Source organism: Phallusia mammillata, chromosome 7, assembly GCF_965637545.1.
Source record: "Phallusia mammillata chromosome 7, kaPhaMamm4.hap1.1, whole genome shotgun sequence".
Lineage (NCBI taxonomy): Eukaryota > Metazoa > Chordata > Ascidiacea > Phlebobranchia > Ascidiidae > Phallusia > Phallusia mammillata.
This window is the reverse complement of record NC_137258.1, coordinates 14,978,838-14,995,991: the sequence shown is the minus strand read 5'-3', so window position 1 is coordinate 14,995,991 and position 17,154 is coordinate 14,978,838. Positions and strand designations below refer to the sequence as shown.

Below are 17,154 nucleotides of genomic sequence, written 5' to 3'. Positions count from 1 at the left end.
ATAACATTCTGGCTAAGTCAATACTCCAAAATGCCATCTGTTTACATAGCTAAAAAAATATTTTTTATCTCTTTCACTGCCTCATTACAGTCTTAGCGGCAGGTAGGTGTAACAGCCTTTGAAAAAATTGTACAGGACTGAAGTTCAGGACATCAAATCACTCAACTTCCACATACTCAATTATGCCTAACTGTTTTCCTAATGACGTCATCCCATTCTCAAACAATCTGATTAAATGAAAGAGCTAAAAATATTTGCAGTAATACTTCATTGTTACAGTTTACTAAAATTGCAGCTTATGTACCCAGGTTATCTTGTCGACCAATATTGCAGAGAGCTCAATCACAGTTCCAGATGTTGTATATGTTGTAGATTTTTGCCTTACCAAATGCATGGTGTGTGACATGGACACAAATTACCAAGTATGTATCTAAGTGGCAGAATGATGAACAATAATGCATGTGGAAAATACTCAGCAGTAATCATGGGTCCCCTTCCTTGAAGGGGAGCATCTTGATTTCACTCAGTTTTTTTTCTGTTTTTTTTTCTCCGGTGAAGTTTGTCCATGCACCTTTTGGCATGAAATTTTTGGTGAATTTGGATGAAACTTTCACAGATGGTAGATACAGTTATGCAGATGTGCCATTTGCTTTGTTTGACTTGATAACCCCAGTATTTACCCCGCTAGACCCCAAAGTGTAAAACGTTTTTGTATGTTGCTGCGCACCACAAACAAAAGATCTCTGTGGTGTAATGGTATAATAAAGGTACTTGTGTTTGTGCATTACTTGGTGGACATTTTTGCACATGCCAGTCAGAGGGGTGTTAACAGCCTTATGAAGTCAGAAGCGTTGACGAATGTTGCTGATAACACCTCTAGTGGTCAGAATTTTAAACATTGTTTGATTTAGATACAATTTTACATGACTGTTGATGGGATCATTGTGGTTTCATATTTTATACTTTTGGGTATAAAACCCCATCAGTTGTCCCACTGACCCCCTAAAATGGGTGAGTTTTTATGTGTCCCCTTCTAGAAGGGGACACATATTGTTTTTGTCCATATTTTTATTTTTTCTGTCTAACGCTGGTTTGTGAGACGCGTTTGGTCAAGAAAGAGTGCTTTGAATTTATTCAAATTTACAGTTAATAATCCAAATTTGATCCTCCTAAAGTTTGACCCCGATTGGCCCAGCGGTTCACCCATAGGCCCCCAAAACGTAATTTTTTTAAAACCGTTGTAATGACTAAAGTACAGCGTCTTGGAGTTTCATGCTTTGTTGTTTGGTGCAATGTAAGGTTTTTTAAAGAATTTTCTTTTCTTTTTTTTCGGATTCGCCCATTTTTCACTCTATAAACCCCGAAATAATCAGTATTAGTTTTAGGCAGAAATACAAGCCCTATGGTGCAGAAATATTTTAATATTTAAAAATAACAATTGTTTAAGCAGGGTATTCGTTTAGTATTTAAAATTTTGCCAGTTACCTTTACAACCCATAATATGTGTACACTATCAGTCAGATATAAGTCCCAAGGGAGGAATTCACTGGTTTATGATTAAGGCGGCAGAGTGGGAGTGCTCAGGTTGACGTCCGGACAGACGTTTTACGAGACAGTCGTTTGGGTGATGGTTGCAGAATCAGCACTTTGTGCGCAGTTTGCACAGCATCACGATAGTGCCTCAAAAAGTGTGGCAAATTAAAAAGTTTAGCATGCGATTAACCTATTGTGGACGCCGGCTGATCCAAGCGTGTTTTTGTGGGAGAGTTAGTTGCTTAACCCTATTTTCCGCCAGTTGCGCCATTGCTTCAGTGTTTATGCACTATCTGAGTAAAATAGTTCAGAAAATATTAACCACCTCCAATTAGGTGGCAAGAAATCACAGTCCCGCACGCCGATTTTATAGTCGAGTGGCGCGACCACATTTTTGCACCCCTGCCCCTACAGTCAAGTGCAATTCACCATTAATAGAAACTGATTGTTGTGTTTTAGCCTATTTTCTCACTATTTAACATTTTGTTTTCAGATAGTCATAAAATAGAAAAACCTTAATAAATGTATGAATGAAATGAATTTAAATAGTCTTTACTCCATATAGCATATATAATTATGCTCAGTACCGATCACTGTGTTTGACGTTACAATGCCAAACTTTCTCATTGTTATCTCTTAAAATGCATTATTTACAACTTTACATTTGTGGGACCCATGAGTTTCTGCTTGCAGAAACAACTAAGGTTATAAAAGACAATGGATGATATGGGACCTAATATAAAATAAGTGTCGGATGTAAGTATATGTTAATAAATAGCTCACAGTGTATGTGCTATGGCAATATGTGCTAAGCCACCCTTCTAGTTTCAAGACCAATTCTACTTATTTAGAGTCTAAGGGTTCAGTGGGCTTCAAAAGCGAATGCCAAGCAACGTGCAGGAAGAGCAGGTCGTGTATCATGTGGACAAGTTTATAGACTTGTAAGTCGCTTTTTTTGGGACACTTGTATTCCAGAATATGGCATTCCAGAATTACAACGTTGTTCATTGGAAAGTGCTGTCCTCAAAGTAAGTGTGATGTTATGTTTGACACTGAAACTTTTCGTAAAAGTTTTAACGAATATTAGGGATGGGCCAAGACTGCAATTGTTCAAGCATGCTCTGTTATATTGTTTTTGTCTATATTTTTTTTTCTTTCTAACGCGGATTTGTTCCCACGTTTTGGTCAAGAAAGAATGGTTCAAACTTTTTCAAATTTACACACATTATAGATATTGGTCTAAAGATGGTCCATGTGAAATTTGACCCCATTTGATCTCTCGGTTTACCCACAGCCCCCAAAAACGTGAAATTTTTAAAACGGCTATACTTGCTAAAGTACTTCATTCAGGAGTTATATGCTTTGTTGTTTGGTGCAATATAAGGTATTTCAAAGAATTTTGTACCTTAAAAAAAGATTTACCCATTTTCACCCCTTAAACCCCAAAATATTCGTTTCTGTCTAACGCTGGTTTGTTAAATGCATTTGGTCAAAAAAGAGTGCTTTAAATTTATTCAAATTTGCATAGATGTTAGTTATTGTTCCAAATTTGATCCTCCTGAAGTTTGACCCCATACGACCAAGTGGTTCACCCACAGGCCCCCAAAACGAAAAAAATTAAAAACGGCTGTACTGACCCAAGTACATAATCTGAGGGTTTCATGCTTTGTTGGTTGGTGCAATGTAAGCTATTCTAAAGAATTTTGTAACTTTTCATTGGATTCACCCATTTTTACCCCTTAAACCCCAAAATAATAAGTTTTAGGCCAAAAATACAAGCTCTAATGTGCTGAAATGTTAAACAATTGTTTGCAGTAGGTTATTCGTTTAGTAATTAAAAATTTGCCTTAATCGGCCAAATAGTTACTTTTACCGTCCGTAATATGTGTACACTGTCAGTCAGATAGAAGTCTCAACTCTCAAAGTAGTAATTCACTTGTTTACGATTAAGGCGGGTGAATACAGCGGGAGTGCTCAGAATTCACTTGTATACGATTAAGACGGGTGAATGTAGCGGGAGTGCCCAGCTTGACGTCCAGGCGAACGTTTTACGAGACAGTTGTGTTGGTGATTAGAAATCAGCTGTTTTTGCGCAGCCATGCTATGTCGTTTTATTAAGTTATCAAGCTCATTTTCAGTTTTGGAAAATTGTGTTTAAAACTGACCTTGAACGACAATATCAAGGTCAAAGCATAAGATTAAATTGAAAGTGTTTTTCCTGTTCTTATTTACTGTTTTTTTGAAATTATATGACAATAATGATGCAAAAAGAATATGGACAAAACTTTTAAAGTTGGGTTAAGGCTAAAGTTGGTTAAGTTTTTCCTTAAGAATCTAAAAATAACCAGGATGTTTGTTTACCATAAATCCGCATGAACAGACGTGTGGGGACCCATTCGTTTTTGCTTGCAAAAACAATCATATGTGTAGATCAAATGATGTGTATAGGTAAATTGGTAAATAGCTAACAATGATTGTGCCCTATTTTTACTGTTACCAAATCGCATATGCATATGTGTGGGGACCCATTAGATTATGCTTGCAGAAACAATTATGTTCCAGGAAAAAGATAGGGACCCAATGAAATGTAGGTGCCAAATATATATCCATTATAAATGTAGTAAATGGTATATGTGATACATCATTAAATATGATGTAGTATATATAAACTGGCAATATATAGGAAAACCACTATTCTAGTTTTCTTCCCAAAGTTTGTCCGACTCGTTTTTCTATCAAATGTTTGATGGATGTGGCTGAAACTTATACAGATGGTAGATAAAGTTATGTAGATGTGCATCCCACTTTGTTTGTCCAAATAACCCTAGTATTTACCCCGCTAGCCCCCTAAAATGGTAGAGTATGTAAACAGTGTCAGAATTGGCTGAAATTTGGATAGCTTGTAGAGTATGCCATTTAAAGTTGTTGATTGTTGTGTTCAACCCTGTAGCCCTAACATTTACCCCACAAGCCCCCAAAGTGTAAAACGTATTTGTATGTTACTGGACACCACAAACGAAAGATTTCTGTTGCTCAATAGTGTTTCAAGGGCAAGCAGTTGTATGTTACTCATTTGTGACTTTGTGGATTGCTTGGTGAACGTTTTTGTGCCATGGCAGTTAGGGGGTTGTTGCCCTATGACGTCAGAAACATTACCGGTTGTTGCTCAAAACACCTCTAGTGGTCGACATTTTAAACATTGGCGGATTTGGCTGAAATTTTGCAGTACTATTGATTGAGTCATTGAGGTTTCCTATTTTTTTAGTTTGTGTGTCGGACCCCATTAGTTACCCTACTATCCCCTTAAAATAGGTCAGTTTTTTAAACAGTGTCGGGATTGGATAAAATTTGGGTAGTATGTGGACTATGCTATTTGTAGGTTTCAATTGATGTGTTTTACCTTGTAGCCCCAACATTTACTCAACTGGCCCTCTAAAATAAATGAACTTTTAAAAAATGTCCTAATCATATGAAACAGGACATACTTCAAACAATATCTGGGATGAATCTAAATTTATATGGTTTGTGCTCTACATAGTATTATTATTTGAGCCCAGTACCGATCACTGCGTTTTACCTTACAACATTAAACGTTCACATGATTATCTCTTGAAATGTATTATCTACAACTTTGCATGTGTCCATGAGGGGACCCATGAGTTTCTGCTTGCAGAAACAACTAAGGTTATAAAAGACAGTAGATGGTATGGGACCCAATATAAAATAAGCATAGGAAATATATCAATGTTTTAAAATAGGTTATAGTGTATATGCAAGGGCAATATGTGCTAAGCCACCCTTCTAGTTTTTTCGGAATCTGGTAGCGCGCAGAAAATGTTAGTAGACCATACGTTTTTGTGTATGTGTCTTTTTCCACCTAATGCACAACTATTTCGCTACCAATAGCCGTTTCGCAGGTTCCTGTTTTACAAACAGCCACCAAATGTCTCAAATTGTTTATAATCTAGTGATTTGAAGAATTTTGATGTATCTCACAATATCCCATTTGCTTGTGCCTGAAAGTTTATGCTTAATCCATAGACTGAACAGAACAGCTTGATGATCGGTGTCAATTGTTAATGAGATCCTTATCTAAATTGTTAAGTTGTTTTTTGCCTGAACATTTGGCATACAAGAAGACTGCCATGTATTGCTACCAAGATCCCTCGAGTAGCCCCGCAAAATCTATTTATACAAGTTTTACACCCCAAAAAATAGGTTTAAATCAAAGCATGACTGCCAGGCGCCAACACATAAACTTTCATACTAATTGGTCTCCGTGTACGCATACAGCGGCAGGTTGTGGAGGACTGTGCTTCGATAACATCACGGCATAGCCTGTTGGCATAGGTTTTGGAATTGGGGTTTGCCCGATATCCAGTTTTTAATCCGACGCCTAACGAATCGTCGTTAAAATTGCTAAATTCGGCAAATCAGCCTTTCGGCTCGTCTTACATGTTGTGACATACAAACAGCAAACGTCCAAACCTGACGCAGAGAATGCGTTACAATGGCAACTGAGTGAAAAGTCCATGTAAAGTGACTGTTCGCAAAATTAGTTGCACAAATAGCAGACTAAAGCATGTTTTAGTCGTTTGTAAATGTATCGGTATTGATTTATTTTGCACGCCGCATCATACGACGCTTGGAATTTATCACCTTAGCTTATTTTTGTGGAAAACTTTTTTTCTCAAAGTATTACGTCGCTACAAATCTCATAGCTACAATCTGTTGTATATGTTTGTGCGACGTGAGTGATGTGTTGTTGAGTGCATGTGCGTTGCAATTTTTTTTTAAGACACACATGTGCGATTGCACCATACCTACGACGATTAGCATGTGTGAGCACCAGACATAGGGCAATTTGTATTCGAATGCATTCGAATGCATTCGAATACAGGTTTTGCTACCTTTGTGCTGTATTCGAATGATTTTGGCTTTCGTTCGATGGTGCATGAATACAATTCGAATACTTGATGTTATCTTTTGAACCAACAATTCATGAATACAAAAGCTTGTACTTGACTCGTTTTATTCCAATACCATTCGAATTGCTATCACTCAAAAATTACCAAAGTATTCATGAATTCGAATACAGTCATGCAAGTATTCGTAAAGTATTCGGACGCCTGTATTCGACCCCATGTCTGGTGAGCACATTCGCGCTCAATGTGTAAGAATGCTTATTATGAGAGTGTATGTTCTTTTTAGGTTATAAAAGAGTGTGTGGAAATCACTACTTTAACTGATGACAGTCACGTCATGTCAATTGATGATTGCACCTTTTACACAGTTACCGCAGCATCGTGATAGTGCCTCATAAAATATGCGACTGACATAATTCGATCACGGCTTGATCCAAGTGTGTTTTTCACCAAAACAATGTTGGTAGATCGTTGCCTAATCTCTCGTTTTCCACTAATTGTGCCACTGCGACCGTGCACGCAAGTTTATTGGTCGCGTGACGTGCGTCTGCATTTTTGCACCCCTGTTTTAAGTGCATGTGTTTATTTTTTGCTGTTACGTATGTCGAGTATGGGTGGGATGGTTCAAAAATACTCCTTTCAAGGTTAGCAGTATTTTTTAGACTGCTGAACCGAGCGCCCAGTATTAAAAATGCTTGGTACTAAGTACCCAGGTTCTGGCTCAGTTTGCCCCATCCCTGATAAATATTATGATATTTTTGTTTTAGTTCTGAACTATAAGTGTGAGGAGCTATATATGAGCCTATATATATTACCTTTAAGGTGAAAATATTGGATCTTGGTGCACCAAAAGCAATATTATCCTTGGCTATGTCTCCTCCCGATCTTCAAAACATTGAATGTACCATTTTACTACTGAAAGAGGTATTTATGCATTTTTTAAAACTTGGACCCTTTTTTCCAAAGTCTAAAATTCACTAAAATATAAAAAATCACTAAAAGGGCAACCTTTGCTTTCAGTGACTATCTTTTGCAAACATGTACATACTGTATTTTTATCTTTTTGTGGATAAAAATTATGTGAGTATATTGACACTTACTATTTATTTAATATCAGATACATTTGTCAAATCAGATTTTAAATCTGTTAGAAAAGGTTGAACAGTTTATAATTTGTTCTGCAATATCAAAGCATGTCACAAAATGACACATCACAAAAATAAGAATTATTTTATCACAGTAACCATCTTTCATGTATTTTGTTTGTGTTACATCGTTGTATTATCCCACTAACCACCAGAATGGGTTGAACTTGGTCTAATTGGATGAAATTTGAACTGTTCATCAACACATTTGCTTTCTTGAAAAAACACCTCTGATTAGAATGTGTACTGTTTTTTTTAATTCATATACAATTGCAAGAAAAATCAATTAAATTTACTAGATTTGTCTGTATGTGATGAAAACAGCAGATTTTGATTTGATTCATTGCGATTTCGTATTAATTGTTTCTTATGAAGGGTCCCCTTTCCTGAACATTTTGATTTTACTCATTGTGTTTGTAAGTTTGTCCGACCTCTAGAAATGTTTGATAGATTTGGATGAAATTCACGGATTGTAAATATATATAGTGATGCAGATGTGTCATTTGTTTTGTTTGGCGCAACAGCTCTAGTATTTAACCCCTTAGCCCTGTAGGATGTGTGAGTTATGGGTCCCCTTTCCTGAAGGGGACGCATATTGATTTCACTCTCTTATTTTTATTTTCCGCCCTGCAGTTTGTCCATGTATTTTTGGTATGAAATCTTTGATACATTTGGATAAAACTTTCACAGATGGTAGATAATTTTGATAGCTTGCAAGAGTTTGCCATTTGTAGGTGTCGAGTGTTCTGTTTCACCCTGTAGCCCTTTATTTACCCCTCTAGCCCCCTAAAATGGGTACATTTTTAAGTAATGTCTGAATGAAATGAAATTTGGACGGTTTCTTAGTTTTACCGTTTAGATGTGTCGATTATTGTACTTCAGCCCATAACTGTCTTTTAAAATCAGGCAAACTTATAACAATGCCCGAATGCATATTAATAAACCCTGAAATGCATTATTTAAAACCTTGCCTGATTGGGGACCCATAAGTTTCTGGCTGCAGAAACAAAACAAGGTTATAAAAATGTGTGCAAATATGAGACCCTATTAAAAATAAGCACATGAAATACAAAAAAAGGGTTTAAAATAGGTTATTACCAAACAAGGTTACAAATAAACCAATACAAAATAAGCATGGGAATCAATGTTTCCAAATATGTCTGTGTATATGCAATGCCGAAATGTGCAACATCACCCTTTTAGTTGATATCATGCATTTCACATTTTCTAGATTGGTGCACTTTCAACTACAACAAATTTAAAACGTTTCGATGGAGACTTAACATTTGTAGGTCAAGTTCTTGCTTCTCTTCCCATTGACATGCGACTTGGAAAAATGTTGATGCTCGGTTTGGTTTTTGGTTGTTTGGAAAACTGTTTAGTTATAGGTAAGTTGTATAATACCCACCCCTTTTGTGAATATGGGAGCCATTTCAAAAAGGGACCCATTTTTATTTACTCTTTTAACTTTGTGGATTACTATATTTGGCCCTTGAATCCCACCTGTTACCTTACTTTTTCCTGGATTTGTGAAACTCAGCTTATTGCATACATTTGTGGTAATGGTGTCAACCGCACCGCTTAGGCGTCGTCGTAAATTTTTGGGGTAATTTTGAACGTACTGCAGCGGGTCTAAAAACTTTTTCCCTAAAGGGTACACATATTGATTTTACTCAAATTGTTTTTCTTCTTTTTTTTCCCAAAGTATGTCCGACTCGTTTTTTCATCAAATGTTTGATATATTTGGATGAAATTTACAGATGGTAGATATAGTTATGTAGATGTGCATCCCACTTTGTTTTTGTTGATAACCCCAGTATTTACCCCACTAGCCCCCTAAAATGGGTGAGTTTGTAAACAGTGTGAGAATTGGCTGAAATTTGGATAGCTTGTAGAGTATGCCATTTTAAGTTTTTGTTGTGTTCAACCCTGCAGCCCTAACATTTACCCGATAAGCCCCCAAAGTGTAAAATGTATTTGTATGTTACTGGACACCACAAACGAAAGATTTCTGTTGCTCAATAGTGTTACAAGGGCAAGCAGTTGTATGTTACTCGTTTGTGACTTTCTGGATTGCTTGGTGAACGTTTATGTGCCATGGCAGTTAGGGGGTTGTTGCCCTATGATGTCAGAAACATTAACGGTTGTTGCTCAAAACACCTCTAGTAGTCGACATTTTAAACATTGGCAGATTGGGCTGAAATTTTGCAGTACAGACGAATCCGGTTAATCGCATACCGGTTAATCGCATAATCCGTTTAATTGCATCACAATTAAAAATCCCAAACCGTCGCCCATCGTTTGTTAAGAAAATCGTCCGGTTAATCGCATACCGGTTTATCGCATAAACCGGATATTCGCATCGATTTTCAACGAAATATGCGATTAACCGGATTGATGATCTCTATGTGAAAGTCGAACAGCCCGAGTATTTGGAATAAAAAACGACGATATGATAGTAAAATCCTCCGGAGGTAATGTACGCGAAAAAGACGTAGATGCATTTTTGCATTCCACACCAAATAACGCGTTTAACGTTGAAAATGACACGTCTCGACCATAAAATATTTTGGAAAAGTTATTAGAAGATTAAATCGGCGTTCAGTGTACCGCTGTGCGATAACAAGGAGTCGTTATCTCAAAGCCGTGTACATTGATCCTTTTTTATTGACTTATCTAATCGCCAATAGTTTAAATAAAGCGTTTAAATAAAGAGTTCAACGTGTTAAAATTACGAAACTAGTGTTCCGGCAAAGACGCTGATTGTAATTTCTTACTAAGTGCGAACTGCACCAAATTCGAAGTGTTAAACTGTATTGAAATTTAAACAATGTTAAATGTAAAACAAATGTTTAAAACTGTTTTCTGTTGTATTGTTCATGTCCCGCCAAACACGTAATGGTTGTAAAAAATGTTAGATCGCAAGTAATCACACCATGTTGTTTAAATTCACGTAGTTGGTAACGTGCCAATGATTGCCATATTTTGTCTTCTGTTCGTGACCTTGCACAACTTATCAGGTAAAACACCGATTAAGAAAGGCATTTATTCCTGTAGTATTTGTTGCTGCTTCAAATTTTTGAAGCAACGATCACACGTTGATCACGTGACAGTCACGGTAATCTTGCAGCTGCAGTTTTGCTGAGTAAGCTAGAAAGTAGCGCCACAATCTGAGTCGTTAAAGTTTTGCTAAAATCAAATATTCTTTTTGTCAATTGGATAACGGGTTATAATAGAAACTGATGCAGCTCGCCTTGATGCAGTGCCCTTGCGCTGTAGAATGTGATGCAGTGCCCTTGCGCTGTAGAATGTGCCAAAGTTTTAAAGTTTGACTAGGTTTCGGTCGTGTACGGGTTTGGGCTTGCTTACAAATATGCACCTAGCACTTTTCAGCTTAACGCGTTGGTTTGAATTAGAAAACGAAATAGGTTAGAAACAACAGGCCATTTTACGTGTATATTAGGCGAGAGGCCTGGCACATTTATATAGAAAACCACCCAAAACAAGACTAGAACGCCATAAACCGTCTTCATAGGGAAGTTCCCAAATTTATATGTTGGGCCGCTTAGCTACGATGCGATGTAACATATCTTTTCAAATAAACCTGACTGCAAGAGAAAGCACAAATCAAGCGAACTGTGGCGTGTGCGCCATTTAAGAGTTTGTGGGTGCGTTTCTACTGTTTCTTTAACACACTTAGGCGATTGCACCATAGCCACGACAGTTAGGAAGCATGACGTCATGTATTGCGCTGAGAGCAGCAATTTTTTTCAATTCTCGGCAACAAAAGAGAGAAAATACTGCTCCGTTGCCATAGTTGAGCGTCACTGCAACTTTGTTTCAGCTGGGGAAGTGAAAATGAGCACTTTTGTTAACGGCGTGTACTGTTTACATAGCAACCGGATTATCGCATCAAATACCCTTGGCAAATCGATGATGCGATTAACCGGATTCGTCTGTACTATTGATTGAGTCATTGAGGTTTCCTATTTTTTTAGTTTGTGTGTCGGACCCCATTAGTTACCCAACTAGCCCCCTAAAATTGGTCAGTTTTTTAAACAGTGTTGGGATTGGATAACATTTGGGTAGTATGTGGACTATGCTATTTGTAGGTTTCAAATGTTCTAATTGAATGAAAACCAGACAGCTTGTAGAATTTGCTATTTATTTTTTGTTTTCCCCCATTATGCCACTACTTACTCCTTCGTTTCTTTGAAAAGGAACATTAAATCGGAGATACTTCAAACAATATCTGGGGTGAATCTAAATTTATATGGTTTGTACTCTACATCGTAATTATTTAAGCCCAGTGCCGATCACTGCGTTTTACCTTACAACACTAAACGTTTGCATGGTTATCTCTTGAAATGCATTATCTACAACTTTGCATGTGTGGGGACCCATGAGTTTCTGCTTGCAGAAACAAGTAAGGTTATAAAAGACAGTAGATGGTATGGGACCCAATATAAAACAAGCATAGGAAATATATCAATGTTTTTAAATAGGTTATAGTGTATATGCAAGGGCAATTTGTGCTAAGCCACCCTTCTAGAGGGATGTTAACAGCCTTATGACGTCAGAAGCGTTAACGAATGTCGCTAATGACACCTCTAGTGGTCAGAATTTTGAACATTGACCAATTTGGATAAAAATTTACATGACTGTTAATTAGGTCATTGTGGTTGTATATTTTATATATTCGGGTGTAGAACCCCATCAGCTACCCCGCAAACCCCCTAAAATGGGTGACATTTTGAAACAATGTCAGGATTAAATGAAGTTTGGACAGCTTGTAGAATTTGTCATTTATAGGTGTCAATTGTTGTGTTTCACCCTAAAGCCCCATTATTTACCCTTCTAGCCCCTTAAAATGTTTGAGTTTTTAAACAGTAGTGAAATTGGCTGAAATGTGTATAACTTGTGGAATGTGACATTTATAGGTGTCAATTGTTGTGTTTTACCCTGTAGCCACAGCATATACCCCATTACCCCTAAAATGGGTGAAATTTGTAAACAATGTCGAAATTGGACAAAATTTGGGCAGTTAGTAGAATATGCCATGCTTAGGTGTCAATTGTTAAGTTTCACCCTATAGCTTTAACATTTATCCACCCCCCCCCCCCCTCTCCCCTAAAATGGGCAAGTTTTTTAAACACGGTCGCAATTACATGAAATTTGGACAGCTTGTAGAATTTTCAGAACATTAAATAGGACAAACTTCAAATAATGTCTGAATTGAATCAGATTTGCATAATTTATACTTATTAAAGCATGATTTTTAAACCAAGTACTGATTACAGTGTTTTATGTTACAACACCAACTTACCGATGATTATTTTTTGTTGAAATGCATTTTTTTTAACTTTGCTTGTGTGGGGACCCATGAGTTTCTGCCTGCAGAAACAACTAAGGTTATAAAAGACAATGGATAATATGGGACCCATTTTAAAATAGTGTAGGGAATTTATTAACAATTTATAAAAAGTTATAGTGCGTGTGCTAGGCCACCCTTTTAGTTTTGTATCGTTGTCTTGGTCTTTCCTGAGGCTTCGATGTATAGACCTGTCAATCAAACTTCCGGGCCTAACAGGATTCTCACAAACGATTCGGGGTTTGGGCTTGTACTTTCAAGTTCAAGCCAAATTTCAGGCCCGTTTACAACTCTGATTCGAAGTGTGGTGATGGGACCGTTGATTTTTAAAGTTTGTCTTATCTTCCGAGCAATGTTCCTATATTATGTCACAAGTGATCAAATAAGACAATTGTTCGCGAGCAATTAAAACATGTACTCTTGTCTGTGATGTAACACACTGGCTTCGGATCATTCCTGTAAGTTGTAATCCTATAAGACTAGGTAAAATTAATTCCACATGTTGTAGCAGGAATACTTTCGCAGGGATTACATTAATTTTTGAATGTTGCAAAGTTATAAGTACGATTTGGATAACCAAAAAATGTGGTTGTGGGTCGTATGAAATGACCTCAGCCCGCGGGTTGTAGTTTGGTAACCCCTGGTATATACAAATCGATTGGCAAATTAAATAAAAAAATTAAATTGATTTGTGCAATTTTAACTGTTTATCTCTAATTGTAGCAACAGAAAAGCTTTAAATATTGAGGTTGGTATTTTGTCATTTTACCTTTGCACCAAATTATTGAAGATTGTGTAATAATCACTTGGTTTGTACTTGAATTTAATAGCTGCATCTTTGTCAAAACAAAGTTTTTTTGCAACTCCTTACAACAAACTTTTGGAAGCCTATCGTCATCAATTAATGTGGTCAAATGGAAGTTTTAGTGACTGCATTGCTCTTTTAACTGCATACAGGGAATGGGAGACTTTGACTACATCACAACAATTCAGGAGAAAAAGAGATGAAAAACTTTGGGCGAGGTAAAACAATTAATTTTTTTTAGAAAATGTTTGAAAATTTTTAAATTGCAGAAAAAACTTTGTCCAACTTCGACGTTTGCATGAGGTTCATTTTCTTGTTGAGGAACTAAGAGACAGATTAAAACATTTTAACATTCGATCCAATGATGCATGTTATTGGGATTCTGAGGACAGTCAACAAACTCAGTTGATTTTAAAAGTATGAAGAATGTTTTGAGTTTGCTGTGAGCATTGTAAAACAATATGTGACATAATTTTTAACATTACCCCACTGCCGAAGAAGATATGAAATTCTGTTAATCATTAATGTTAGATTAGAGATATTTAATGTTAGATTAGAGATATTTAAAAGGATAGTAACTACTGCTTTTAATTTTAAATTGACTTTTGTAAAGAGAGTTCATAATGCTTCATTAATTCACCATCGAACATATTTAGAGAAGTAAGGACAGAAACCTCCTTAAAAGAACTTTTGTTGTTGTAACAAGATAGATGAAAGTTTGTTTACCAGGTTGTTATGGCTGGTGCATTTTATCCAAACTATTTTGTACAATCTCTGCCCGATGAGGCTCAATCAATCAAAGAAATGTCAATGCTTAATCCAAGCACTACAGTTGTTGTTTCTGGATTGCCCAGTGGTAATTTTTTTATTGTAAAGTTATGTGGTGAATCAGGGGCGTATCCAGAAATTTTTAAAGGGGGGGGGGGGTCCAACAATTTTTTTGGGGGAAATCCCTAATGTCGTCATTATGACGTCACACGTCGTTCAAAACGACGCGTTATGTGGCAAAGCACTTTTTCCAAAATTGGCGGTTGCTCTACCCATCTAATTGACAGGAAGAACAGGTAATTTTAGCGAAAGCTTTGTAATTTTCTGATTTCGCCGCTGCTATCTAGCTTGCTCAGCCAAACTGCAGCTGCAAAATAAGCGTGACTGTCAGGTAATCAAAATCGTTGCTTAAAAAAACAGGGTCCAATTTCTAAAAAACTAAATCTCTTGCTGCAGCGGTAATCCTACTGTTAAGTTGCGCAAAGTCACGAATGCACTAAAGGTGGTAACTGCAGAAGGCATAAATTGTCCCTGGCAAGTAACAAATTACCCTAATAACATAACTCGATTTACATCGATCTAATGTTTTTGACAAACTATTACGTGTTTGCCGGATCAAAGCAACACAACATTACATGTTTTTAACACTTTTACATTGTTCAAATGCAAAAACAGTTTGATATGTTGCACTTAGTGCAGTTACCACTTAGCAAGAAACTGCTACCAGCGTCCTAGCCGGAACGTAACTTTCCGATTGTTAGCGCATAAACCTCCTTATTAAACCCTTGTTACGTCACAATTGGCGATTAGATAACAAGCGAATACAAGAGATTAAAGGCTCGCGTCTTTGAGATAACGACTCCCTGTTATCACGCAGCGGTAAACAGAACGATTTTGGCCTATTTAATTTATGCACAACTTTTTGAAAAGGGGGGGGTCCGGACCCCCAACCCCCCCCCCCCTTGGATACGACACTGTGGTGAATGACTTAGTATGGATTAATGAAATAGTAATTAACAATCTGAGAAATTACCAGAAAGTCTTTTTTGTTTGTGAAATGCTGTGTTGCAACAAACTATCTTTATTTATGCTATACCTTGAAAATTTCAGGGTCTGGCCCTTTGTTTAAGGAGTCCTTGACTGAAATGACAAAGGATTGTGGCCAGCAGAAAGCCTTGTACTACGATGGATGTAAAGCATTTATTGAATTCATACCTGATACTGTTATAAACACAGGAAATGTTATCTCCTCTGTATACATGGCCTGTAAGATTAGGTATGTTGTTGGTGGTCTATTAGCAGCCTCCCATTTTTTTAAAGTGAAGGTTAACATTATTGAACATTTAACTTTATCACAGGACCCCTTATAGGCATTGGTTTATTTGCAGAATTTGTTTTGTGTGCGTCTACTACTCATCAAAGTCGTCGTTGTCATGCAGAGGCTTTACTTCCCCTTTTTTAGTATCACCTAGGGCAGGGGTTCTTAACCTGGGGTGCGAGAACTGTTCCTAGGGGGTGCGGGGATGCTGAATTATTAAGTTTGGTTAGGTCTATTCTATTTAAGCAATTACAGAAGGGGGAGCGAAAATTGGTTAGTGATTTGTAAGGGGGTGCGAAAATTGGTTGGTGATTTGAAAGGGGTGCAGCAAGGAAAAAAGGTTAAGAACCACTTGCCTAGGGCATAAAAGCGCTACTATTCCAAACATTGTGGTTTAGTTGGTTCAAATATTTGAGAAAATTACCTTGCATAAACATGCATAATGTACTTGTGAGTTAATTGCGTTACAGGTGAATCAGGTTAATCGCATTTGCCATGATGTTTGTTTGCTTAAAAGAGAACTACAAAATAATGTAGAGGAATTGTTATATCGTTTGGAATTTTAACCATATAATTTTCCTCAATCATTGAATATGTAATGTAAAGTGTTATGACATTTGTGTTGAATCTGTAATGTAAAAACTAAGTACTGCATTTTAAAATATTGTGGTAAAACTGTCCATTGTTATAACACTTAAATATTTTCAAACAAATCAAAAAATGTTTGTTCTGTAAACCTTGATTAATATAAAATCCACAGTAAACTGTGGTTTGACCAAAGTGTTTTAATGTTATGCTACCTAGATCAGAGCTTCTCAAACTGTGGGTCATGACCTAAATTGGGGTCGCAAAATATAACTTTGGAGTCGCGAAACATCTTGCGTTATTATGTTATTGTCCCAAAAAATGGTTTATGTATGAACAAAATTGTTTTATCGGTCGGTTTCGTCATCTTTACGTTGTTATGCCTTCGCCCCGGATAGCTTGGTTTTTCACAAAAATGCCACTTGAGATTTGCAATGGCCTGTTTATTTGTAAAGACCTTTTTTGTTTAATCATCATTCACGTGTATAGCGCTATACCAGGGGTCACTAAACTGCGGCCCGCGTTTCAAAAATTAACATTCAAAAAATTAATCCACTCCTTACGAAAGTTTTTCTTTCATGACATGTACAATGGAAATTACCTAGTTTCATAGGATTTCAATGTTCAGCATTCTTCTCAAGCCGGTTCGTTATGTTGCAGACAAGACTACAAGTGTTAATTGTGCGAAAACATTTGCCTTAATT

At 36.8% G+C, this 17,154-nt stretch overlaps 1 protein-coding gene across 10 annotated transcripts in view; it reads left to right on the top strand.

The window, feature by feature from the left end:
- Positions 1 to 17,154, top strand: part of LOC145239715 (ATP-dependent RNA helicase TDRD9-like) — a 72,492-nt gene that overhangs the window by 43,730 nt on the left and 11,608 nt on the right. For 8 of the 10 annotated variants that reach the window (XM_080103105.1, XM_080103107.1, XM_080103103.1 and 5 more), the window contains 8 exons: positions 309 to 422; positions 2,385 to 2,561; positions 7,281 to 7,382; positions 8,835 to 8,991; positions 13,805 to 13,997; positions 14,049 to 14,196; positions 14,509 to 14,635; positions 15,658 to 15,823. In XM_080103105.1, coding sequence (XP_079959231.1) covers positions 309 to 422; positions 2,385 to 2,561; positions 7,281 to 7,382; positions 8,835 to 8,991; positions 13,805 to 13,997; positions 14,049 to 14,196; positions 14,509 to 14,635; positions 15,658 to 15,823 — 1,184 coding nt within the window. The remainder of the gene's footprint in view (positions 1 to 308; positions 423 to 2,384; positions 2,562 to 7,280; positions 7,383 to 8,834; positions 8,992 to 13,804; positions 13,998 to 14,048; positions 14,197 to 14,508; positions 14,636 to 15,657; positions 15,824 to 17,154) is intronic. The other 2 variants (XM_080103110.1, XM_080103108.1) reach the window with 2 other exon arrangements.